A 27,086-nucleotide genomic window follows, 5' to 3' on the forward strand; every position below is an offset into this window, starting at 1 on the left:
ACATGCTGCTGACTCAACTCTGGAAGGATTTCTAAATGCTTATCAAATAAAGTTTTTTTTGTTTTTTTTACAAGATTCCCCCCCTCAATTAAAACATTGACTTTAAAGTATTTAGCGCCACGATATGTAATAATGGAATGAAATCAGGCTTTAAAATGTAATAAAATACCATTAAAGCTGGATTATGTCATACTGTGTGCCCTTGAAGTCGTTTTGAACGGTTCTGACAGAGAGCATGAAAAGGTTCAACAATTATTGATCAAAGTTTCCATTTAAATGCGTATTGGATCTACAACATTATGGTTATTAGAAGCATAATGACTCAGATAAACATAAACACTTTGTGATCCTTCATTACATACATTATTACATTATCATTTCTGAAATAAAGAATCACCTCCGCATTTTCTAATGAGCAGTATAAAATGTGATTACGCAATGTAGCAGGACTGCTAAACACACATAATGCTGCTTTATTGATGTTTTATTCCATTTTGACCCCTAGTTTTATTATTACTACATGTCGCACCGTTACTTTACGACTAACTTAAACACTGATGCTCGGAGTTTCCCGCTGGTCGCTCCTGCAGTGCGTCAATAAGTCGGTTTTGTTCCGTACCTGGCACTGGTGCTGCATCTTCTTCGTTGGTCTTCCTACGATGTAGATCTGAGACGGGGGCAGGCCGACGGACGAGTACACGGAGATGTCCTTGGTGGAGCCGTAGGCAGCAAAGATCCTCATGTGGGCCTGAGCCGACAAGTGAGAGCAAGTTTTAAGGTAAGCTGTTCGCGCATTTACAGGACGCAGAAAAGAACTTATACATGTGTTTAGTTAACAAAGCGCAAACTAACTAGACTTGTTGCTAAAACTGCCAGGCAAATAGCCTCCACTCTGTGTTTACACATGTTGCCATGTTTAAAGGATTCAGACTTCAAGTATTCTGAGGTTTGTTATTTTTTACGTTCTTCTTTGTAAACTCACATCAGACGGTGAGTGTCTGCTAACATTTTCAGGCCAAAGATTTTCAATTAGATTTAGATGAAATAAAAAGCTGACAGGCTGCTGAACATTTAGTGCTGTGCGTTTACATCTGTTCCTGTTCTTTCACTGTTATTGTTGAATTAATGATTTTGGAAAGTGGATTCATGTTAGAGGTCAGTGTTATGGACTGACAGGCAACAAATAAATAGATAAATTGTGTTCATAAGCTTTTTTTGAATATTAATCTGAAATACACTTTGGTATAAAATAGGACTCAACTAACTAACGATCATTTCAGTTCAAGATAATTCTGATAATTGATTATTTTTGACGATTAATTGATTAATCAGATAAAAAAAAGAAAACTAGCTGGCACATTCTGCCCATTTCTGTTTAAGTCATTTTTTGTGCAATATGAGAAACACACTAAAAGATGAAAAGAAACAAACTCAGTACGTTTTATAAATTAGAAAATTAAACATTTTACCGTATTTTCCAGACTATCCAGCACACCTCATGTTAAGAAAAATGATTATTTTTTGGTGTTTAATATAGCCAATATACGACATGTGTAACAGTTATATACAATACTTCTATTTGGAACAGGTCTCGTCTGAGATGCGGAAAGCAGACAAAGCAGGGCCTGTTTTCCTTCCCCTTTTGACAGACACAGCAATAAAATTTACATTCCGATAGGAGTTACAGACTCTTTGGCGCCTCTCCCGTATCAGGCGGAGAGGGACACGGAGCGGCCCCCCTTTCGCTTGTACAAAAAGCAGATCACCTTGGAAGCTGAGCTGTGGGAAGGGGAGTTTCCGGGGTTCTCTGGGGGGCTGAGACAGGGCTCTGATTGGTCGGACAACGGAATGCCTTCTTTGCATATATTAAATGGGGAAACGCCTCTTTGGTTAAAATTTCAGGTCACCACCGGAGAGTGGCAGAGTTTTTTTCCATCTTTTTACTCCACGTGGGCGCCTTTGTATGTCTCTGTGTTTCGTGTTGTCTGTTTCCCCTTGTCTGTATAACATGTATATCTCTGTTCCTCTGCAGCTTTGTTGTCGATTGCTTTGTATGAGATTAAACTCTGTGATTTGTGACGTCAACACGTTTTGTTGTTGTTTCGTTTTAGCAGCACGCCGTCGCTCCACGTCGCCCACTGAGAACGTCACTCGTCGAAGATCCCGGGCAAAATTAAAAGAGGAAGCAGGAGCCAAACGTTTTGTCCAAAGCTAGCATTAAATGATCCTCTTTTTTAATACTCACTATAAGCCGCACCCGCAAAGTTGTTTTTTTTGTTTTTTTTTTAAAAACTGGAAAACTTCGTCGCTCTCGGTTTTCCACAAGGACGCAGCGCCCTGAATACATCTGCTATTAAGGACGCAGCCCTGCGTCTCCAACGCCGAACCATGGTTTCATTCACGCCGAGCTGAATACTTGCAGCGGCTCTATTTCCCTCCTGGACTCCCAGGTCGAAACTCCTCAACTTAAAAGCGGCATCATATGAACTTCTTCATGTTCATATGAACATTGTGTCTGCTGCTAGCATCTGCTTGTTCTAAATGACACTTAGCTCTTTCTTCTTTGATTTCCAATTTTGACTTCCAATGATTCACTTCCTGCTAAAGAGCCCCCCCTGGTGGTTGAAGAAAAATCCACAGAAAAGCCGCACCGGATAAGCCGCGTGGTTCAAAGCGTGGGGAAAAAAAAAAGTAGCAGCTTATAGTCTGAAAAATATGGTATGTATTTAAAGGGCAATAAAAACGTTCCTTTAATGAAAAAAAAATTCTGCTCTACTGAACATCATTACAGTGTAGGGCTAAAACCTGTTGGTTACATTTTAGACTAACTGATTAATAATTGGATTTTATTTTACAATATGAACTGGGTGAGACTAAACCTCTGCCGTTGTGTGTCATCCTTTTACCAAATTGCCTTCTTTAAAATCTGTATACTCCAGTTGACGATTAATCGATTGCTAAATTAGCTGTGGATAGTTTATTTCTGAAGCTTGGACAACTTCGACATGATGTAAAAATAGGTGAAAACTGTTTGAACCTGCTGGGCTTGGTGGGAGCGTGTGCATCGGTACGGAATGAGAGCGACAGGGTGAGGGAACAAAGTGCGGAGGGAACGACAGAAAAGCGAGCTCTGTGGATTTCTGCCCCCTCACCTCACTGATGAGACATTTGAGGAAGTTGGCCTTGTGTCTGAGCGGGTCGTGAACGAGGCCGTCGCAGAAGGACACCACGCCGTGAGGGAAGTTGTGCTGGGAGAGCCAGGCCACCACACGCTGCTTCTGCATGTCGGGCCGACCCGTCACGTACACGATCAGGTAGCCCAGGTCCTGCCAGTACCTGGACGGAAGCGGAAGCAGAAGCGGTGAGCGGATCCGGACGGCCCGACAGCCTGCCGGTTGTTGCACCGTTTATCCGTACCTCACCACATCCACGGCTCCGGCCCGAACCTTGGGGTCGCTTCCCATTATAGACACGCTGGCAGCAAACGAGCCGTCGATGCTGAAAACGACAAATTCTGTCCCTTTGGGTACGACGGTGAGATAACTGTCTGCAAACGTGTGATCGCCTCTGTTAGAGACACGGCAGGGAAAAGAAGCAGATACCAGCAAGAGTTAGAAGATCCAACTGGGATACATGAAAACTTATTTTCTTGCCACAATCACACTGGCATGCTTTGGACATATATTTTTTCCAAATATATACATATGCAGAGAGTCAAATTTAAGACTTTTTCAGACCTTGTAATGTTAAAATGACTGTGGGGGATCCTGTTGTTTTAATTATATTTTCTTAGTTTAGCGGAGAATCCACCTAGTGTCACATGGATTGGCAGCAGAAGTGAGCCAGTGAAGAAAAAGCCACAAATTTACACTTACCCATAAACGCTAGCTAGCTAGTTAGCAAAGGTATATTAGCAACTAGCCTCAAGTTGCAAAGCGCAAGATGTGTCTACACACGATTCAAACTTTATCCTGACAGGAGCAAGAAAAACGATTAAACAGTTCTGACATGACAAAATTTAAAACCTGAGGTTAACATATTCAAGGCTGACTTACTTTTTAAAAAATTAATCCAAGGTAATATAAGACCTTATTTTTAGATACATAAATTTAAGATTTTTTAACGACGCATCACAACCTGATATATCACACAAAGATTATATTTGTAATACAAAAGCTTTCGATTTCTGGACACTGCAAAACGGATTTTTGGTCCAGTGATTAATGGAAATATCATATTACGCTTGAAGTAAAACAAAACTTACTAAAAAGTAACTTTTCAGCAAACCTTAGGAGCTTGTTTTAAATCAATAATCTCTTGGTATGACTGAAAAACGTCCATTTATTAGAAGACATTTTCCCCACATTACAAGCGGACTGGGCATACAGGCACTCTGCACCAATCTGATGGCTAAAAAACTTAAATAAAAATAAAAACAATTATACACATTTTTGTTTGTTGAGGTCATTTATCACTATCCCATAACTCAGCAGTGAAGGTTTTTGAACTGAACATTTTGCTTTTTTGTGGATATATAGTTTTCAAATAAAATACAATCAATTAATTACAACCTGATTTAACTTGATTAAATAAAGTGATGAACTCAAACGCTTCAGAAATGCTTTTTTCCACAGCGCCTGGGAGTTGTGAGTTCACACACCTGACCACCATTTTGACAGGATACACCCCGATGCCCAGTCGCTTCTTAGCTGGGATGACGTAAGAGACGCGTCCGCTGCTGTTGGTGAGCTCCGTGTCAAAGTAGACCCACTCCCCAGACGGAGGCTGGGTCATGATGTGGATGTCGATCTGCAGAAGGAAGAAAGGATGAAAAAGCTTCAGGGTCTCTGGATTCGTCGCCTCCTCCGCTCCTCAGTCCAACGTCTCACCTTTTCCCCGGTGAGAGTGACCATGTCCAGAGGTCCGTACATGAAGCGTCCCGTCACTGTCTGCGCTCCGTCCTCCGTGAAGACGGCGTCGTTCATGCGGTGGTTAGCCGTCACGTTCTGTGGAAGCGACAAAAACAAGAGAATCGGTTTGAGTTAGACGGCCGTGTTCAGCGTGAAACACGCTCCTTTGACTGTCACAAGTGCAAAACGTGAAAAGGACAAACGATCGCTCGTTTGAGGGCATTTATTTCAATAAAACATTTTATAAAAATGAAAAAACTCCTTCAAAGAGCTCAAATCTGAGTCTGCAGCTATTTTGTTTTTCTTTCACAAGCATTGCTTTGAGGAAACAAATTAAAACATGCTCACTCGTATTTTTACGTGCGTCCTCTTGCGAACCCATTTCTCCCGAGGTTTGGAGGGCGTGAACTCAGACACTTCTTTACCGTCCAGCTCCAAAATGCTCGAGTTCTCATGTCTCATAACCTACAGAGGCAAACATGAGACCAAAACAGAACTAACGTAAAGAAAATGTTCAAGAGTCATTTGGAAATATCCCCTTTTCATTCTCTCATGTACTGCAGGATGCTACAATACTGTGGCTTTCACCTTAGCTCCTCTGTGGTAAGCCGTTAGCTTTAGCTTCCATGACCAACTAATCTGGACTTATACTAAACAAAGGTTAAAGGTTAAAGGGTTAGCTCAGATACTGGCCCTCAACACTTCCCTTTCCTGGAGCAGAAAAGATGTCACCTCACTATGAACTTTATAAAAAAGAAATACATGCTAGGAGTGTTAGCCTGAATCAGGACTGATGCAGCGCAAGTCTCACTAGCTTGTTAGCCTCCACCACCTTAAAGGACCCACTTACTTTTCCCACAAAATCACAGAGATACATCGATCTACTATTGCATGTGTCAAACTCGAGGCCCGGGGGCCAAATACGGCCCGCCATAGCTGGTTATGTGGCCCTCTAAATATTATGTTATCAAATCAACGTAGATTTTATCTGTTTACTGCCAAATTATATCAATCTGTTCCTCCAGTTTCCTGAGAATTATTGTGGAAATTCACGTAAAGTCAACAAATCCCTGCACTTTTTTTGCACTGATACATAATTGGGAGATTTTTGCGGATTTTTCTCAAAAATTGTCAAAAACTTTCTTACTTGTACTAAACAGCCGCCTCAGCCTTAACAGATGTCAGATTACAGTCCATGATCCATACAGCGAGTAATAAAAAGTCGCATTTACCGTCATAAATAAATATAGCAAATATTTCCAAATTAGTACCACAAACACTTTGATTTATATTGCAAAAAATAAAAAAATCACAAAAAGTATCACAAAATCCTGGAGGGACTGAAAAGATGTTCAATAAAATTATTTAACAGGTTTTATTAAAACATTCTGGCACAACCGGCCCTTTAAGAACCTTCATGATCTCGATTTGGCCCAAAACGAAAATGAGTTTGACACCGCTGTACTATGGTTACCAATGGTGACCTCACAGAACAACCAAACTACTTCGAACACCCAGAACTATCTCAATAAGAGCCGAGGAAACAGACTGAAGGGATCCCAGTGATTTAACAGTGACTGCCTGGATTCTTCATAGCAACAGGTCATTTTATCTATAGAGCACATTTTCAGCAACAAGGCAGTTCAAAGTTCTTTACATGATTTAGAAGGAAACACAAACAAAACAACAGAAAAAAGGTAAAAGTATAGAGCTGCATATTGGTTCCCCATGTTTAATATGAAATAGAATAAGTAGTCGGTAATTTATAAACTAATTGGGGTTTCTCTGGATTCTTGATCTGATCAGATTAGATGTTGGTTCTCCATGTTTGATTCTACAGACAGTACTTTCTATGTTTGTTCTAGATTTGCCATCTAACAGGAGTTTCTCCAGGTCTTGCTCTGATATTAAAAACTCAATGCTAAATGTCGGTCTAAGGAAATGAGTAGTTTCTCTAATAGGAGTTTCTCTGGATTCTCGGTTTGTTCTAATTCCTGCTCTGGGTTGAGTGAAGCACAAACCTGTCTGAGAAGGAATGAGACAACGTCTGTGGACTCCCAGTAGGAGGCGTGGAAGAGATGCGGCAGAGCCACGGTGGGGAACGCCGTCAGAGCGTCGGGACAGTACAGAGCGTAGTCCATGCGCTTACTGCCCCACCACCGCGACGCAACTAGTCAGGGGCAGAGAGACACAATCAGCGCTTACTGTCGGCTCATGTTCATGGTCAAGTTCCTCCTCGTGACGAGATGAAGAGCTCAGAAGGACTCTATGTCTAAACCACGGCAAAGGCTTCGACTGAGAGGCTCTACGGATGAAAACAGGAAGTGACCAGTGTCGCACTCGGAGGGTTCGAAAGGCAAACGTGCAGGAAGGTGTCAAAGGAAACGTCAGGCGAGTCATTTTATTTCATTCGGGTAAGCCAGACTTCCTGGATGCCTACATGAAGGGTCAGGGTTTGTTTTTTTATTATTACTTCTAGAGACAGGACTACAGAGGAAGACAGAGCGGAAGACGGGCAGAGCTCAGGGAATGAGGAGAGGTCCTACGGTCCCACAGCACCCCTCACTGACTGCGAGCTGCCAGGGTACCTTGCTCTATGTTCTTCAGCAGCCTGGGCGACGGGGGCACCGAGCTGAGGTCTGTGATTTCAGATGTGACATCAGCGAGGTCAGAGGTCATGTCAGAGCTAGGGTCTGAGCTCGGCTCAGACTCCACGCCGTTAGCTCTCGGGAACACCCGGCGGATTTTGTTGTGCAAGCGAATAGTCGCGCTCCGAGAGGCGAGTCTACTGCGCGGCAGCTGCGACAGCAGGCTGGGCCTCTTAGACTGGCTTTTGTTTGCTGGAGGCGGGGGGACGAATGAACAACAGGGTCAGCGCGTGAACACATCCCAGGCCAACGCTGCGGTCAGTCCGACAGACTTACTGGTGGCGATGTTGGTGGCTGTGTAGGAGTCGGCCAGGCCTGACACCTGGCTGGCCAGGCTGGCCTCGCTGGCCCTGCGGCTGCAGCGGAGGTGGGGGACCCCCGGCGATGTGGAGGTCGGACACAGACCATCAGCATACAGAGGAGACTGAAGAGTGTCAGCTGCTGAGACAGAGAAGAGAGTCATGAGTTTACAATCTTAGTGATTACCAGTGTTGTATAAAGTACTGAAATCTCAGAGTCAAGTAAAAGTACAAGTACCTCTCCAAAATACGACTTTGGTAAAAGTCGAAGTCACTGACTGAAATGTTACTTGAGTAAAAGTCTTAAAGTATCTGAAACGTCTTGTACTTAAGTATGGAAATTACTGTAAAAATGGATGTACTCAAGTAATGTAATGAAAAGTACAAGTAAAAAGTAAAACAAGGCAAGTGTGAATGACATTTCTTATATTTTGGTAAACTTGTCAAATAAACTTAAAATAATGTACCCAACCAAGTGCAGGCAAAATGAAACCTGCTAATAAATCGTTCCAGTTTTAAAGAGTAGCACATGTTAATGGTTTGTGGTTTTGAACTTGCATGCCTTTCCTATATTCGTTAAATTTAGTCTAAATTGCTATCGCTATGGCTTCTGTCCCCCATTGAACTAGGGTGACCAGACGTCCTCTTTTTCCCGGACATGTCCTACTTTTCAGACCTAAAAAGATGTCCGGGGGGAATTTAAAAATTGTCCGGGATTTTGGTCAACTGCCTCAAACACATTACATAGCTTACAGTGCATTATAGGGCACGGCGCTGCGTGTCACGTAATCCCTGAGCCGCGTCAGTGCGGGCAGCACTCTTCTCTGTTCGGACCCCCCCTCCCACCTGCTGTAAGTTGTTCTGATTTCCCCAACAATGGGAGAAGCGAAACAGGTGTATCCTATTGGAGGTGATGAACAAGCCCAGGCAAGCAGGCTACGGATTTTGTTCGGTAGCCTGCTTGCTACTTGCTAATCAGTAGGTGGGATCAAAACACTTTGTTTCTCTCTCTCGCTTTTTTGTAACGAGTAACTAAACCACACATTGAAAATGTATCGGAGTAAAAGTACGCAATTAAGTTCGGAAATATAGTGAAGTAAAAGTGAAAGTCATCAAAAATTTTCATACTCGAGGAAAGTATGAAGTACTCCAAAATATACTTAAGTAAAGTAGTGAAGTATTTTTACTTCGTTACTATACAACACTGGTGATTACCAATGTCAACCTCCAGAGGCAGGCAGTGATAAGGTTTATATTACCAAGTAAAACAATCTGCAGAATGTTTATTTTAAAGGATTATTGAAGTTTTTGACCCTGGGTTCTGTTGAAAGGTTTGTAAGCTTCACCCGCAGTAGATAATCGTCTTTGCATCTTCATGTAGATCAGTGGTTCTTAACCTGGGTTCGATCGAACCCCAGGGGTTCGGTGAGTCGGTCTCAGGGGTTCGGCGGAGCCTCTGCCGCGGAGGTAAAGACACACTTGTGTAAAGTCGTGATGACACGCCTCGCTTGGCCATCACTTGCTGCAGAGGATCATGTTACATTGCTCGGCCAATCAGTGCTGCGGGGAATTTAGTGCACGCAGTATCAGCGGCTGTCGTAGTTGTACGTCGCGTGGTTTCTTTCTTAACATTTTAATCCATACTAAATATGTCGAGCAAAAAAAGAAGAAAATGAACAGACTTTGCTCTGAAGATGCACTTGCCAAGGTGTCATTTGTGCAATACTTTATTCTGGCCCCAAAAAAGTATTTTGTGGATTCAAAACGACAAAAAACTAATTAAATTTAAAATTAAAAAAATTAAGTTATTAAAAAAAATTTAATTCTTTGAAAAAAATCCAAATTTATTTTTAATTAGTAAAATAGTAAAAAAATATTTTGGGGGCCGAAATATTTTTTGGGGGCCAGAATAAAGTAATACTGTAACTTGCTGTGAGTTCATGGTTTTGTTCTTTGAGCAAAGTGACGTTCATGCACGGCTCATTTTGTGCACCAGCAAAAAAACATATACCTATGTCTTGAATTTGGAAAAAAAAAAATTATTTTATTTATCACTAAAGAAGGGTTCGGTGACTGCGCATATGAAACTGATGGGTTCGGTACCTCAAAAAAGGTTAAGAACCACTGATGTAGAATGAATCCAAATTACCGTAATTTCCGGACTATAAGCAGCTACTTTTTTTTTTTTTTTTTTACGGCGCTAGTGGCTCGTATTTTTTTCTACAGTAGGCTGACAGGAAACAGAGAAGGAGAGGGGGGTAGATATGCGGCAAAGGTCGTCGGGACCGGGAGTCGAACCCGCGACGTCCGCGTCGAGGACTAAGGCCTCCAAACGTGGGGCGTGCCCACACAGCAGCTACTTTTGTCATGTGCTTTGAAAACTGAACCCAAAACCGAAGGAAACACAACGACCACAAGAGGGAGCAGCAGGACAGGAACAAGAGGGAAGTAAAAACAAGAAAGAAACTCACTAAATGGTAAATGATTTTTTTTTTTAATATTTCACATGTTGATGGTTAGAAAATAAAAAAGCGGGCGTGCCGTGGTGGCATAGGGGATAGCGCGACCCACATTTGGAGGCCTTGAGTTCTCAACGCGGCTGTCGCGGGTTCGATTCCCGGACCTGGCGACATTTGCCGCATGTCTTCCCCCCCTTTCTTTTCCCTTTTCCCGTCTTTCATATAAGGGACACTAGAGAAAAAGTAAAAGTCATACCGCTGAGATGGACAAGTTTTAGGACAGCAGAAACTCCCTTTGCTCTCTCTCAGGCTAGCTGTTAGCTTCAGGCTAATCAGGCTTTTTATTTTAAATAAAGATAACAAGCGAGTTAAACTACAGGTTAACTTTTAAACAGACGGTTAAAGGTTCGCTCGCTTCAAAATTTCTAAACCAAAACCAGCTGAAAGAGAGCAAAGGTCAGCCGGACTGGAAACATACCGTCGCCGTGGACCAGAGAGGTCTGAGAGTTCAGGACCGGAACCAGGATGGACGTCTCGCTGGCGGGGCTGTCATGGCAACGCTGGGACGGCCCGCCGCCGGACTCCATCAGCAGCTGTGGGTTACTGTGAACGGTGTCCACTAAAGACCCGGAGACAAGAAAAAGGAACAGGCGACATCTGGTGTTTAAAGGGAACAACAGAGACCGGCGGCAGGACGCGTGTGTCTGCAGTCCAACCTAACAGAGCCGAGTGTCCGTCCCCCAGAGGGAAGCGCTGGTAGCGGGGGATGCTGAAGGGGGGCAGCAGGTGGAACCTCTTGTCCAGGAGCGGCTCCAGGCGGGAGGCGGACGGGTCGGCCGGGTGGAACAGGTTGTAGACCTGCTGACAGGCTGGACGCAGGGCGGACACTGCAGCCGGGCAGAACACAGAACAGGCTGCTGTTTCTTTATTCAGTCTGTAATTTATTTAAGCAGTATATTTACAGAGCGTCCCTGCACCTATTTGAGCTTTATTGTTTATGAATGAAAGGGTTGTCAGTTTCATGTCTTAAGTTTACAGAGGAATGTGGAAAAAGGCCCAGTAGAAATAAATAAAATAGAAATAATGTGGCATTTTGTTGTTGTTTTCTCTCTCTCTTTCCCACTTCTACTCAAAACCAGATTAATCAAAACAAAGGATATTAGAGAAAAAGAAAATAATACTGCATGTCAGAAAAAAACTGCCAGGATTAAAAGTAAAACAAAGTATGGCAACTCACATTAAACAATTCCATGTTTTGATTTGACACCACTTGGTTATGATCTGTTTTGTCTTAAATGTATCCATTTTGATGTGTGCCTCCTTTTTCTTCATTTCATTTTTATCATTATTGTTTATTGTTATGATTGGTTATTCGTTATTTTATACCTTCTGTTTGTTCATTTGTAATGTTTGTTTTGTACTATTTTATGAATAAAAAATAAAATAAGTTTGAAATTTCGTACTTTATTAAACTTACTCCACTTTTTCAAATAGCTGGAGATTTAAATGTCCTGCATTGATTTCTTTTAATATTCCAAATAATTTTATTTCATTAGAAACTGCTAACTGACTGGAGGTCTGTTCAGTCGGCTGCGTGAGAGCATGTCCTCCCATCAAAACCCCAAAAGGACGGCAGCAGTCAGACCGACGCGAGCTCATCCGTCACGCACTTCATGGCCCTCGGCCTCTGAGAACAGAGACATGACCTCTGACCTCTGACACCCAGCTGCTCCGGAGACGCGATGAAGCGACACCGAGGCCTTCTCCCCGCCTCAGCCCAGCAGAGAGCACCAAACGTCAGGAACCAATGAGCCTTCCTCACCGTCTAAGGAGGGGACCACGGTCTTCCTCAGCGCCAGCACCAGCCCCAGAGGAGAGCCAAACAGGAAGAAGTCGGTCACCTCGAAGTCGAACTTCCCCAGGGAGCTGCCCTCCAGCATGGTGCTGTTGCTGGAGCGCCGTGACCCGGGCTCCCCGTGGAGAACGCTGGAGTGCAGACTGCTCGGGAGGGAAGCGGCGAAAAGCACAGGTGAGTCGGAGCCGTTCGCGGTGCGTTCGGCAGCCTGTCTCCCCTCTGTGGCTCACCTGGAGAGGAAGGCCTGGTGGTGCTTGATGGTGTCCAGCTCGTAGGTGGAGGAGTCGCTGCGCTTGCGCGGCAGCTGCTTCTTGGGGTCGTCGGGCCCCGAGCTGCGCGGGATGTCGATGTTGCTGCGGCTCAGGTGGCGGCTGCCTTCGAGGGACGGCGACGACGGGGAGATGCTGTTTATGATAATACCGGGAGAGAGAAGTTCTGTGTCCTGAGAACCAAAGATGGAGAACATGTTTTTATATATTCTACTCGTTTGAGTCTTTCATGTCCTGTCAGGTTTTTAAAGCAGAAAGGCTTTACTGCAACCAAAGTATTATGTATTTTCTAGACAAATGGTGCCATTTTATACCACAATCAAGTAAATGTGTTACTTTTAGTTGTGATAAAAAATGTGGCAAGTGTGACTTAAAAGAAATCTGACAATAATTTAACAACCTGACTTTGGGTCTCTGTCTCTTTAAAACCTCCTGCTCTTCCTGAAGCTCCGCCTTCATTAAGTCATCACAACATGGCTCCTCTATTAACCCTTTATCAACGTTTTTACCAGTGTTGTACTGAGAAGTAGTTCCTGTAATGAGCTCAGCAGATACTCAGTTCCAATAAGTCTCTGCTAATTGCTGCTGGCTAGTCTGAAGGAGCCTTACAGAGGGCTGCCTTGTGCTTGGAAGCTTGGAAACTCCTTCTGAGGAGGAGCTGTGCCTCAAAGGTGGAGCTAGGTCCACCCAGGTGTTTTACACAGCTGAATGGTTGCCTTGGGAGATTAAAAGACTTTAAATGCATGAAAGAATCAAGGCAACACTCCAGGTCTGTTTTTTGGGGGGAACAACTTTATAATATGATGCAAAGCTTAAAACAGTCAGATTGACATAATTCTGCCCCATAAAAGCAGCATATTTACATTCCAATTAATTCAGACATGCAAATTAATGTGAAATGGTGGACTTCATGGTCTTTAAGTCTCAGCTTCACTACGTTTCAGTGAGAAATGTGACAGCTTTCTTTGTGGCAGCTCTAGCTCTAGCTAGCTAGCTAGCTGAAAGTTTTAGTTTGTTTTTTTTTAACAATCAGTGCGTTTGGTTAAAAAAATATCATACACTTTTTAACCAAACGCACTACTTTAACTGACTATTCCAACTCAGAGCAGCCAGTCAGATGAGTTATGGTCAGAGAGATCAGAGGTGTACCTGGACACTGATGGTGCTGCCCCGCCTGCTGCTGTTCTGGCTTTCTGAGACTGTCACAGAGCTGCTGCAGAGCGCGTCGAAGCCCAGGATCCCTCCCACACAGTCCCCAATGACGCACACCTGCAAGATGAAGGCGAAGCCGACCGTCACAAATTCACAAAACCGCTTTGTCCGGACACGTTCCTTTCCCCACCATCCCAGTCTGACCGACCTGGCCGCTGAAAGCAGCTCCTTCTGGAGACTTGATGAAGTCACTGTAAACCTGATTGGCTCTGAGGATGACCGTTGCCACGGCGTCCTGGTACTGCGGCGCAGACGTAGCCAGGAGAGGCAGAGCGGCGAGCGGGATGTGGTCCTGACTGCTGGACAGACAGCTCTCATCGTAGCTGTACGGACTCAGACTGCAGGTCGTCGAGGCAGAGCGTGTTAGTCTAGCTTAGCTTAGCTTGGCGGGCTGAGTTTGTTTGACAACCTGTTACTGAAATGTTCGTCACTCACTTGGAGACGAGTGAGAAAGCATCGACGCAAACAGCAGGACAGGGGACCATCCGGACGGTGAGGCGTCCGAGCGCCGCAGGGTAGTGGACCCTCATCACGGCCTCAAAAGCCCCACTGAGAGTGTTCACGTCTCCCTGCTTGCTGTTCTGTTCGCCTGCAGTCAAACAAACAAACAAAAACCAAAGGCATAACTTTCATCAACCTTTCAAAAGTATTTCAGTAAGTCTGATCTCTCCATTCGTAAAGGGGCCATGTTATGTAAAGTCAACTTTTATGAGCATTAAATCATGTTATAATGTTCTTTCCTCACCAAAAACACCCCTGGAGCGTTGCTTTGATTCTTTCGTGCATGTTTGAGAAATCTATTAACCTCCATGGCAACCATTCAGCTGTGAAAAATGCCTGGGTGGACCTAGCCCCGCCTTAGAGGTACATCTCCTCCTCTGAGCTGCAATTTCTAGGCTTCCTCCTCACAGAGCATCCCTCCCCCCACACACTCCCACTGAGCTCCTTCAGACTAGCCAGCAGCAATCAGCAACCACCTGGTGGAACTGCGCATCTGCTGAGCTCTTTGTAGGAGCTTCTTCTCAGTGAAACGCTCATAAAAACTTTGTTAATGGGTTAATGGAGGAGTCATGTTGTGATGACTTCCTGAAGACGGAGTTTCAGAAAGAGCAGGAGTTTTTAAAGAGACGGAGGCCCAATTTTAAGGCGTTAAATTACAAAGTCAAATTTCTGTTATGCTATATTTGAAATATATAGCTATAAAATGGCACCATGTGTCTGTAAAATACATAATACCTCCCCTTTAATTTGAATGATTGTAATTTAATGACTGAAAAAAAAGGTAAAAAGCCATTTCTTTCTCAACAGATGAAAATCCTTTCATCAATCAACTAATTTTACTTTTATTGTCTTTGTTTTTTGTCAAATTTATCTTAAAACACCTTATCTATGCTTAGAGAAAAAAGTTCACTAATTTAATATGTTCACAAAGTTAATCTGAATCAAATCTATATTCCTTTTATTACATCTTCATTGAACTCTTATGATACGTTTCTTTGCTCATCTTAAACTTGAGATGAAGAATGGGTTCAGCTGATCATGAACAAAAATAAAAGTGCTGCATGAAAGGTTTTTGTTTTCTGAAAAATGTTCCAAAGATTAACACACTGTTGTACCAGAGCCGGTGTCCAGTATGTTACCACCATGCAGGACCAGAATGAGGACGTGGATTTTGGACGGCTGGGGACACTGCTGGGACGGACAGTCCTGCAGATAACAGGAAGGGAGACACAGAAGGAAAATACAAGGGCCGGTTAATAGGAAAGGTGGAGCAAATGTTTAAAGAAAAAACCATAAATCCCTAAAGTTCCCCGTTTTTACGCTTCTTGATAAAATATGAAGCACAAAGTTTGTTTTTTTTATTTATATCAAGCTAAAGATTCAGATTTTTTATTGCATTTCTGTAAGAGTAACCAATTTAATGAGGAATCTGAGTTAAGGAAAGGAAACTTCAGGTTCGAACAGAAACATTTGCAAATCTGGGTTAGAAGGTAAAAAAAATCCAAATAAAAGGGGCAGAAGGGGAATGGATTTGATCAAAAAAGAGATAAAGAATACCAAGAAGTGAAGGTAAACACAATGAAATATTTGTGGAGAGAGGATGGGAGGAAAGAAGGCGGGAAAAGATTTGGAAGCAAAACCCTGACATTATCTCATGTATGAGTTAGAGTCTTATGAGAAAACAGCAGGAAATAAATTGTAGTTGAATGAAAAAAGGATAGAATTAATTTTCAATAAATTAGAATATTATTTAAGTTAGTTTACTTAACATTATATAGATTAATAAGAGACTGATATTTAAAACTTTTGATGATTCGAAATGAAAACACTGCATTTAAGATTAAAATTGTACATCAGACCAACAAACATTTTAATACACACGTTGGCTTAATGAAAAGAATGTTTTATCTGCTTAAAGCAGGGGTGTCAAACTCCAGTCCTCGAGGGCCGCAGTCCTGCAACTTTTAGATGTGCCTCTGCTGCACCACACCTGAACAGAATAATTAGGTCATTAGCAAGGCTCTGGAGAACTGATCTACACAAGGAGGAGGTAATTAAGCCATTTCATTCCAGTGCTTTGTACCACTGGCACATCTAAAAACTGCAGGACAGCGGCCCTCGAGGACTGGAGTTTGACACCTGTGGCTTAAAGGCTCTTAAAATGTACTTTTAATCTGATAATCAAGCCTCAAAAGAAAAAAATATTCTAATTTATCTGTAATGAATCCCCTGTCACATCATACATGTATTTGTATTAACACATGCATGTATTAATGTCAAAGTTAAAGGGTAATTTTTGGTTCAAGCAGAGTCAATCATAACTTAGCATTTATTTATTTATCCTAATAATTGTTCAACTTCTTTTAAAGTCATCTTAGTTTGTGTTTTTTTTGTTTTGTTTTTTGAGTTCCTGGTATGACTGAAACTTCAATTAAAATATAAAGACTTGGTAAAATGGATATGCGGCCTTTCATGCTCTTCTGGCCACACTCATAAAATCCCAGAATCTATAAATGGACCCAGGCAAAGTGAGGAGCCAGGCCTTTCATGTCTAATTATGGGGGAAATACTGTAAACAGAGCTGGAGACTGCAGGGGATAGGTAGTCCTTCTACCTACACCAGCATGGTGGGTTAAAGGTTATTTAGCAGATGGGTCACAGCCTATGAGAAATAGATTTTTTTTTATCCATGGAGTTAAAGTGAGAGTAAGAGTGAAGTCTGTACCTCCACCTGGGTGTCCTCAGTGACGCTGTACTCCTCACTCGACTCCTGATACGCTTCTGTTTGAACAGAAATCAACAACTCAGATGTTTATCTTTTTAAAAAAGTGAATTATTTTATCTACGATTCTAATTTTCTTTAAACTGAATATCAAGAATGGTCATCTACGTTGTGCTTCATCCGCTTCTATTGTCTCGATCTTGTCCATGAGGTCATTAGAGCTCCACTTGGTGATTTCCTGGGAGAACATGTCCTCGTTATCCGACAGGTCCTCTGCAAAACGTCCACAAGAACTCACATGTAGCATGAGCCTCTTCTAGAAAACAATATTTTCTACACAGACTGTGGTTTATGGCTCTTTTTGAAATCTTCAAATTCAGTTTCAGTGGCTCAGCACATGCTGTCGGACGAATGGGCTGATTTAGACCAAAGCATATTCATGTCAAGTCAAAGAAACTGTCGTCAGGGTTTCTGCAGGTTCCACTAACTCAAGTTTAAGGCCTTTAAACAACCTTTTAAAGAGAATTACAAATGAAATTTAAGATGTGAATTACAAGAGAAATGTACAAAATAAAAATGCATATTCTAAACCGAATTAGTGCTAAGACTGTCACAATAATCAATAAATCAATTAATGGCACGATAAATTAAAAACAAACTCAATAATTCCGATTAGCGTGATTTATTGATTTTCTCTTTCTACCAAAAACTCGATGATATAAGTCTTCAGTCTGGTGCTTTGGTCTCATCTAGTCCGTTTTTTGAAGGACAATTTTGTTTACAGAAACTTCATAACTCGATTTATTGTTTTGTTTATTTAATTTGGATATTTAAGATGGCTTCCAGTTCCAGTGTTAAATGTTCATTAGAATTGAATGTTTATTGGTCTTTGAGGGTGTGTTCTCGCATTGTTATGCTATTACCATTACAGTACTGGAGAATGGTCTCAAAACAACAATATTATCATTTATCGCAATAACTTCTAGAACAATTTATTGTACAGCAAAATCTATTATCGCCACAGGCCTAGTGCCAAGTTTCTCTCCACAGAATCCACCCAACCTCATATGGATCGGGAGCAAAAGCGAGCCGGTGGCGAAGATGAGCGTTGTGAAGCTACCTGACAATACATTTACACTTTCTCATGATAAACACACACAAAAAAGCTGGCATTTTAAGTATTTAAATCAAGCTTACGATTTTTTTTTAAAGAAATGTAAGACATTTTAAGGCCTTAACTTTAGATGCACAAATTTAAGGCGTTTTAAGGATGCTAAGAGCTCTGGTTGAGCTCAGAGACGCTTTGTCAAATTTGAGTTAAAAATATTTTACTAGGACAAAACAGACAAAAATATCTGGATATTTAAAGCGAAAAGAGACTTTTTTTTATTTCTGAAGAATTACAGTCAAACTTCAGCAAGTTGTGGTTTTTGGTGGCACATTTTTTTATATTTCGTTTCTTATAAAGTGTTCCAAAATGTCTATAATTTTCCTTTCACTGTGTTGTAAAGTTACATCTACCACATAAGATCTAACTGAAATACATTTGCTTTCTGTTGCATCTCAGTTTGTTTCGTTAAGGTCCATTTTACAATCCATCCCCCATCTGAGCGCCGCCTGCTTTACCGCAGTTTTCCGCAGCACTTTATTAAGACTGAGCATTGAGCGCTGTGCTGTGTGCTTTGGGCAAACTGAAAATAAGGTGGTGCTTTAAAAAAACAAAACAGAAAAAGCTCCTGAGGGCTGCAGCCTGCTTCAGGTGCTGCTCAGAACTGGGACCTAATTTGTGGAAACGGAGGAGTAACTTCTGTGAAGGGTAAAATTAGAACTTTTCATAATCTGAAACAATGCCAAGCATTAAAAAGCCCCTCATGTGCAGCAATTTACACCACCAACACACAAAGCAGGGAACCTCCACTTCAGTTCTAATCACTGTAATTACTAATGAGTAGCTGAATGTCACTCAAATTTGCTCTATTTATTTTTTCATTTTTCGCTTTTGCTTCCAATTCATTTTAATGGGCTATACCTTTATTAGGCCGGTGACATTTTATATTTGACTTAATTTATGACAGCATAAATTAAGTCCTTTTCTTTTCTGTCAGGAAATAATAAGATTAGGAATCATCAAACACTTTAAAAACGTCTGAAACCAAAAGGACAGGTTGGTCCTGATTCCAGTGGAGCATGTTTGACAAACTGGATCAGTCTTTTGAGTCCTGAGCTGCTGTTCATAACGTGCTGATTTGGATTTTGGTGTGACGATAATTGTTACCGTGGGCATCAAAGTACTCGTCGTCAGTGCTGTCGTCAGAGTCCCGGGCAATGCTCTGCATCCTCCACTCTGAAATGCTGTGGTGAGACGGACTTGCTGCAAACATAAACGAAACATTTCATTTGGCTATTTCTAAGCAAACGCCAATAAAAGTTATGTAATTGTTATGGAATGAAATTTGTTCATTATAAGTCAGAGGTACATTTATTCTTTCTGGTCTTATCTGCATATTGTATGCGTTGCAGACTTGAACGTTATTGTTTACATTTACCATGTGTTTGCGTTCAGTTTTGGTTAACTATACGTTAATGTCCTGATTTGATTTAGTAGATGTAGTAACCATATGCAACCAGCAGAGGGAGTGTAGCGCTAGAGAGCCATAGCAAAAAAGCACTGAAACTTCCTCCTGGGTGAGTGCACGAGGAACCAGTGTGTCAGTGGCTGGGTCATTGAATTATTTCTCAGGTATGAATTCACACAGAACTCGCCTGTGCTGTTGTAAGTGGGTTTACTAACCGTTGGAAAGCTTGTGAAAGCCTTTTGTTACCGTCTATATTTACATATTTTGTTGTTCGGAGAAAAGGTTTAGCCTCAGTTTGCTGGCAGCGCCCAGCAGACAATGCTAACCCATGTGTGAATGTAGCATATACTGCGTATTCCAGCTGTAGACAGCCCTTACACATGAGATCTGGTTTATTCTGCATCTGTTATTTGTTACCGTCATATTTATGTACTACGTTAATTCTTAAGAAAACTATACTGTTGTTTCAAGTTGGGAGTCATCGTTGTCTACAGGTAAGTTATAATAACTCTGTCGATGCACCCTGTAGCAGTGTTTAGGCAATTATTTCCCTTTTCAAGGCTTTTACATAATTAATATCCTGTTAAATTATAATGAAAACCGAAACAAGGATATCAGTAAAACACTTTAATGTAGTAAAAAGTTGAATTACTTTGTGTAATAAATTCATAAAAGAAAGCCAAGGAGCTCCACTAACTTCCTCTCTTTGAAGACCTGTTGGACGATCTGGAAGAGGTGGACCACTGCTTGGTGAGCTCCCCTCGTGTCTCTAGAGAATCTCCAAGCTTTCCTTGACTTCCCTCGACCTCTGCAGCTGACCCCGGGTTCTCTCCCGCCTGTTCCTGATCTTGGCTAACAGAGGAGCCATTGGTCTCTGCTTCCCCCTCCTCATTCAGGCTGTACTGTGCCATCTTCTTGGCTAAGGCTAACTGGGTTTCCAGCTCCAGCTGCCTGATGTCCTCGATGGTGAGACCGTACCATTCATCCTGCCAGCACCACGCCTGCCGGTGGGCTCGGACCATCACTTTGCGGAGACCTGAAACAGTCATTAGTCACATATATGTTGGAAAGGAAATCACTTATTTTGGCCAACACTTCTGGTTTTGGAGGTGAGACATAATGCAGCTTACACTTTACTGGAATTCACAGATTATTTTAAAGAACTTCCTACTTTACCATCCCAGAACTTACAGTTGCTTTTCCAGTAACTTATTTTCCAGAATTTACTTGGTATTTTCCAAGAATGTAAATTAGTTTCCTTGACTTATGGTTGCTATCTAGCACCTCTATGGTACGTTCCTAGACATTTCAGAATAGTTTATTTAAAAGTACAGTTTCTGCCCCAAATTGCACAGGGAACTTTCCAGAACTTACATGGTACATTACCAGAACCCAAAGTTGAGTTTATCTAACCTAAAATTTACTTTCTAGAATTTATCTGGTGCTTTCAAAGAACTTTGAGACAGATTCTTCAAAAATACAGATTACTTTTACAAATGCAGAGGTTACTTTTCAGAACTTGCATGGTACCTTCCCTGAATCCAAAAGTTTGTTTCTTTAGCTTAAAGATTACTTGCTTACTTTAGAATTGATATGGCACTTTCCTAGAACTTTGAGATTCGTTTCTTCAAAATTTAATTTTCCCCCAAAAAATACTTTCCAAAACTTGTCTGGTATTTTCCTAAAACCCAAAGGTGAGTTTATTTAACCAGAATTTACTTCCCTAGAACTTTAAGATAAGATTAATTGAAGAATTGGACACTGACCATATGTTTTGGACAGGTTAGTGTCCAAAACATATGGATCACTTATAGATCAGCTTGTGGAAATCAATAGTTATTTTCCAGAACTTACTATCTTCAGCTGAGAGGCTATTTATTTTGAACATAAAGATTATTTTCCTGAGGGTGCTCACTGTTAGCTGAGCACTTACAAGGTTGTTCATGGCTATTAGAAGTGCATAAGCTTTGAATAATAAGCCCACTTGTAATCCATATATCTTATCTTTCTTTTTTTACAGTTAACCTCCATCAGTTTTAAGTTTTTTCAGTATTAAAATTACTTTTTTTTATTTTTCTGCTCATGTAATCCATGTGTTGAGTATGAATTTACAGCAAAACTATCAAATGATTCCAGAGATTTAGTGATGTTTAACATTATGTCACAGTGATCTTTGTTTGTATCTTGCATTAGAGTTAAGGATAAACACTCTGACACCAGAACCTAAATACTTACCTACGTCGTGTATGAAGCGCTCGATCTTGGACTGCATGCCCCAGTATCTGAACTCCACCTTGCAGAGCTTGTAGGCGCACATGACGACGGTCTGACCAGGGTTGTGGTTGATCTCCTCGATCCAGTCCTCTGACAGCGGGCCCCGTCTGGTTTTGATTGACTGGTACAGCTTGGGGTCTTCTTCCACCAGGTATTCATGGGGAGGGATGTAGTCCTTGACGATGTCTATAGGGTCTTGATTGCGATAAAACACAATGGATTGTTAGACCGAGGCAGATTCGAACTGCAGACATAACCAGAACCAATAACAAGCTGCCAGAAGAAAAATGTGTGATTTTCTGTCTTTTATGTAATCAGGCCCTGCAGAAAGTTGTCAGCAGCAGACTCAACATTTCTTCTGCTCCCCAGTGAATTTTAGTATGCAGAGCCTCAACCCCAGCTCTTACACTCCTCAACCTGCCTGCCCCTGTATTACAGCATGCCGCAGCTTCCACTGCAAATATCGCTGTGCCAATTTGGTTCCTGTTTATTAAGGGGATGACAATCACACAGAAGATCCCAAAGGAACAATTCAAGAGTAATGACCTGGAGGACAAGCGTTAGATAGATAAATAAACTCACCGACAGTCCTCTGTCTCTTTTCAGCGGAGGATAGATTGAAGACATCTGCTTGATTTCCAGTGTCTGGTTTGTAATACGTCTCGATGTCTATGGAGAATTTCTCAACAAATGGACAAGTATACCTAGAAATCAAAAGGAGCGGTCTATTAGGACGGAAACCAAATCCCAAACATACACAATCTGTCAAATATGTAAATAACTAAACTTTCTCTATCTGTTATTTTTATGAGTGACTATCCAACACATTCTCACTCCCGACTCGTCATATATTGACGCTTTGGGACTCAGCGTCACATGTTGATGCATCGGTTACCCCCCTTTGCGTCAATAATTGACGAGAAGGGTTCTCTCATTGAATGCTGTACCGCTCCCTAAGCGTCCAAAACCGACGATCTGGTTGGGGTTAGGGTAAGGGTTACGGTTAGGCTTAGGGTTCACCCCCTCGCATCAACATGTGACGCTGAGGGAACCTGCAAAAGCGTCAATATATGACGAGTCGGGAGTGAGAATGGGTTGGACTATCCTGACGTTTGTTGCTTGAACCAAATAAATGTTATTCTTTCTTCCATTGTTTTCTGAAAAAAGTTCCGAAATGCTTGTAGTGAGACAAAGATATATCAAGTAGGCCTTCATGAATCTGGGCGTTTTCAAATACTGCAAATTGCTACGCCACACATTCATGTTTACTCAATTGAAACGTAGAAAGATAAGTCCAAATTGCAAGATTTGTTTTCTTGCCCACAGTTTCCTTAGATAGCACTACGGCCAGGACTTTAAAATATTAATTTTGATTAACTAATTACATAGATTTAATGAGTTCAAAATTGTAATACATTTAATAACTTTTTTTTTTATTAGAATAAAATAAAGTCCCGAGTCGGAGCTTTCGTATTTACGTATATCTAGTACGCCGGTAAATCTGACACACAGGCGACATCCGCAAACCACAACAATGGCTCACTGGAGATTAATTTTTGTTTCAAAAAACAAAATGTCTGATGGGACCCTGGAAAAGACTATTGTTGTGTTCTAACTTGTGCTAAAAGGAGTTAGCCTGTTAGAGAACCTATTCAAGCTTGAAGTAGCATCTCAATGCTAAACATGATGCATCCCCAACGCTAATGTTATCATCCACAGTCCACATTTCTAAAGAAGGATTTTTTTTCAAGGAAGTTCCTGAAACACTGGAAAACTAAATACAGATGAATATGATCCATCAAAGTGGAAGTTGCTGAAGACGTCAGCGCCGTTTGTTTCAGTAGTGGATGGGAGTCAGGTTTCAAATAAGCCATCTGAAACGCTCTCTGGTTAGTGTCTCTCCTCCTCCCCCAAGTTAAGAACTTGAGGTGAAGTCTCAGAAATGCTCTAGAAAATGGAAATTTCAAAAGTTGAAAATGCTAACCAGTTGTTGAAACTGAGAACATTTCCAAAAGTTAAAAAAAAAAAAACTGTTTTGAAATTTCCAAGTTTTTCCTAGAAAATTTCTGATATTAATCTCAAAATGTATGTATTTTTTTTGATAAAAATGTAATGCCATTTTTTTTTCTATCTACAATGGCCTTAATTTGCTGTCGCACTGTGGTGTTGGCATGTATTATATCAGCATGTATGTGTGATGGCGTCGCGCTGCCTTTGCGCGGCGTTTCCTCACCGGGTTCGCGTATATGGGTAAGCATTCCAGGACTCTTCCTCCACACGAAGGGCGGCTTGAGGGAGGATGGCACAGAACCAGGACGGGATGTGTTTGCCGATGTGATAGACCTTGTGAGTGTACTGACCCGACCCTCCCGGGCCATCCTCGTAAGGCTTGTTCTCCAGGATCTCCACGCCGCTGCCCTCACCGCAGCTCTCCTCTCTGCTCTTCTTCTGCAAGGTGGCAGGACGATGACAGCACAGGAGGAGACACATGTTCAGATTCATCAAAGAGGAAAGAGGAAATGAAAATAAATTAAAAACTCTGCCTTGTTCACAGTGTTATTGAAAGCTTCTGGGAAGTCTTAATAGAGTTCCTTGCAAACGTATTCACACCACTTGTTCTTAAAAGGGGACAGTGGCAGAGGAAGATCGGTGGACTCAAAAATACTTTATTGTTCCCAAAGGGAAATTAAATGTAAGTCATATTAATTCAAGAAAAATCATTTCAGCTGCACAGCATCCTAAACAAGAAGCAATGATTGTCCCCAAAAAGCCATTTTTCCCTAGAAACACAAGAATGAAAGTTTGGAGGAAAAAAAAGAGAAAAAATTTCAATGACACTAACAGAGCTGCTCCGATGTGCTGCCACCCTAAGCGGTGCAATTATAGAATTGCAATAATAGGATAAGATCGGCTTCACGTGTAACTATCGGCCGATCGACAGACACCCAAAATTAAGGAAATGGGAGTCAATTTATCGGCGCACCCCTGCTACTTTTAATAACTGCACAGCATTTTTTTTTCTTGTGCTATAAATTAGACCTATTTTTAATTTCTGTTTTTATGTACTATACACCAGATTTTTTTCCCCCACTGGCAGACAATAAAGGATATTTACAGGCGTGCACTCGCCTACAAATACCGTTATTTAAAAAGATCAGATTTTGGCCAGTACCAATTTTTTTGTCTGAAATGTCGCTAAATATAGCAAGAAAGTCGCTGATTCGGTAACAGTGACGTGACTATTGTTAATGGCAAACGTGCAGACATGACCTGGCGGCCTCTCACAGCAGAGCAAAAGAGAACAGTGTCTGATTTTTAGTCCGTTGCTAAGGTAGATAAGCTCGAAGGATAATATCAACTTCATATGCAAGTATCGGCCGATCACCAATCTCCCAAAATTCAGGAGGAAATCGGTGCTGTTTAATTGGTACATGCCTATTTCTATTCTATTATTTTTTTTATTTTCCTTTTACTCTCTCACTCCTACCAGTAATTGATTTGCTATGTTGAAATACAAAGTGACTGAGGTGGTCACATTGACTGACTAGGACAGCTTCCCCAATGGGATGAAAAGTTCTGTTGCAAAATCATCAGAAAAATGCCAGCATGAGAGAAACCGGATATTTAAAAGCAACCTCTATCTCAAGCAGAGCCGGTCCTGGCCTCATCAATCATCGTGTGCTGTACTCTCAATTCTCTGATCTTTCTCTTTAATGCCTGGCTAAATCCCTGCGGCCCTTGCAAAGCAATCCTGTCCCTCAGCTGGGACTCGTCCTACCTGGTCATCACATCTTGTAGCTGGGTGGATGACACAGCAACCAAGCAAAGACACAAGACGCACAGAAAGAAACAACAAAAAAAAGCTGCTACCAGGAGATAAGACAGCTTTCCTTTGAATTCTTGCAGCCAGAGTCCAGCTCTGACTCCGAAAAAGTTGTCGCCCGTTTATCTCAGAGGAACAATCGCAGCTGCCTATCAGTCTGGGAAGGGTTATCAGGCCATTATCAGTCAATTTAAAGTCTGCAGGGAGAAAGACTAATCAAACTGGAGAGTGTTTAAGATGGCTGTCAATCTTCAAAGATGTGCAGAGAGCAGCAAGTTCGCCCCAGGGCCACACCATGCAAACGTCAGAGAAATAGAAAAACGCTCCACCACACATCCTACAGGCAGCAGGATTAGAACAAGACTGAATAAATTAGACTTGTTAGGAATGGGAAGGCCTCTTCCTTCAAAAAAGATTATGGCAGTGTTATTTAAGTTGCATCCAACAACGACAATGTTGAGATGTTTGACCACAACAGCATACCAGCACAAACACTTCAACCCGACTCTGGAGTTCAGAGGTTGGGTGGCTGATCCTGAGGGTCTGTAGTGATTGAACTAACCTTGAATTTCTCTCTCTGATAATCAAAGTACTCTGGAGTGAAACGTCATCCTGTCTGTCTAAATTGCAACCTGTAACAGGACAATGTACACCAGAAGGGCTTCAAAAATAAAAATAAAACAAGGGTTCTGAATGGTCAAGATGAAGTCAAGATTTCTGTCAACCAAAGAGGAATAGAGAAAAAGAAAAAAATCCATGTGCATCTCAGAGTCAGTGTAGTGTTTCATCAGGCTAAACAGAGGAGACGTTAGAATGATGTAGGGTGTTTCAACACATCATAGTCCAGTAGACTCGGCTCGGTTGGGGACCAAAGCTGTAACATTTGTTCCATTTTCAGGTGGTCCGGTTTGCTTTCACACTGCAGAGCATCAAGTAATACAAACCCTTTGAAAAACCTGCTGACCCTCCTCGTCTGTGGGGGCGCTGCATCGAGAACTACTGACGGAAACTAAACGAAAACCTCTGAAGAAGGCACCGAGCGCAACTTCTTCACAAAATGTCAACAAAAATAGATTGGTGCCAGATTTCAGTGGCTGTAGGATTTCTCTTTTGTCTTTGGTAAAACACCGTGAGCCATTTCTCCAGCTAGCGCAAGGCTTGCAAGTTTGTTTTGGTTGTATGGTTTGGCTGTAGGATGCTCTGCGCTATAGTCCACTTTGTGCTTTTGGAGAGGTATCCAGTCCGCTTGCTTCCAGATGCGCATATGAACCGCAGCAGAATTCACTTCAACCGAACCAGTACCTGGGTTTGTAGGCAGACCGGAGTTTGCGCGGCATCAGAGTTCGAAGACTGGACTTTCTACACAAACATACTAGAGTTTGATTAAAGCGGACTAAACAGAACTGGGTTTGAATCCACATTTACATGCAACTCGGTTAGAAGAGAGCAACTGGAACTCCTGACTCCAACTCACCACCTAAAGTTTCCGATGCCCGTCGCAACCACAGAGAAAGACGAGATTTCTAAACGTAGATCTA

At 41.8% G+C, this 27,086-nt stretch overlaps 1 protein-coding gene across 6 annotated transcripts in view; it reads right to left on the minus strand.

The window, feature by feature from the left end:
- Positions 1 to 27,086, minus strand: part of pitpnm2 (phosphatidylinositol transfer protein, membrane-associated 2) — a 72,563-nt gene that overhangs the window by 6,140 nt on the left and 39,337 nt on the right. For 4 of the 6 annotated variants that reach the window (XM_032569331.1, XM_032569329.1, XM_032569332.1 and 1 more), the window contains 23 exons: positions 23,959 to 24,173; positions 22,308 to 22,429; positions 21,687 to 21,920; positions 20,149 to 20,487; positions 19,151 to 19,246; positions 17,044 to 17,148; positions 16,879 to 16,934; positions 15,269 to 15,359; positions 14,088 to 14,241; positions 13,801 to 13,990; positions 13,590 to 13,709; positions 12,402 to 12,613; positions 12,139 to 12,314; positions 11,033 to 11,203; positions 10,795 to 10,935; positions 7,835 to 7,999; positions 6,932 to 7,080; positions 5,259 to 5,375; positions 4,890 to 5,006; positions 4,661 to 4,809; positions 3,418 to 3,567; positions 3,153 to 3,336; positions 620 to 748 (listed from right to left, as the gene is read on the minus strand). In XM_032569331.1, the coding sequence (XP_032425222.1) occupies positions 620 to 748; positions 3,153 to 3,336; positions 3,418 to 3,567; positions 4,661 to 4,809; positions 4,890 to 5,006; positions 5,259 to 5,375; positions 6,932 to 7,080; positions 7,835 to 7,999; positions 10,795 to 10,935; positions 11,033 to 11,203; positions 12,139 to 12,314; positions 12,402 to 12,613; positions 13,590 to 13,709; positions 13,801 to 13,990; positions 14,088 to 14,241; positions 15,269 to 15,359; positions 16,879 to 16,934; positions 17,044 to 17,148; positions 19,151 to 19,246; positions 20,149 to 20,487; positions 21,687 to 21,920; positions 22,308 to 22,429; positions 23,959 to 24,173 (3,582 nt within the window). Of the gene's footprint in view, positions 1 to 619; positions 749 to 3,152; positions 3,337 to 3,417; positions 3,568 to 4,660; positions 4,810 to 4,889; positions 5,007 to 5,258; positions 5,376 to 6,931; positions 7,081 to 7,498; positions 7,751 to 7,834; positions 8,000 to 10,794; positions 10,936 to 11,032; positions 11,204 to 12,138; positions 12,315 to 12,401; positions 12,614 to 13,589; positions 13,710 to 13,800; positions 13,991 to 14,087; positions 14,242 to 15,268; positions 15,360 to 16,878; positions 16,935 to 17,043; positions 17,149 to 19,150; positions 19,247 to 20,148; positions 20,488 to 21,686; positions 21,921 to 22,307; positions 22,430 to 23,958; positions 24,174 to 27,086 lie in introns of all 6 variants that reach the window. The other 2 variants (XM_032569334.1, XM_032569333.1) reach the window with 2 other exon arrangements.

The sequence above is a fragment of the Xiphophorus hellerii genome, chromosome 8 (assembly GCF_003331165.1).
Source record: "Xiphophorus hellerii strain 12219 chromosome 8, Xiphophorus_hellerii-4.1, whole genome shotgun sequence".
In the NCBI taxonomy this organism is placed as follows: domain Eukaryota; kingdom Metazoa; phylum Chordata; class Actinopteri; order Cyprinodontiformes; family Poeciliidae; genus Xiphophorus; species Xiphophorus hellerii.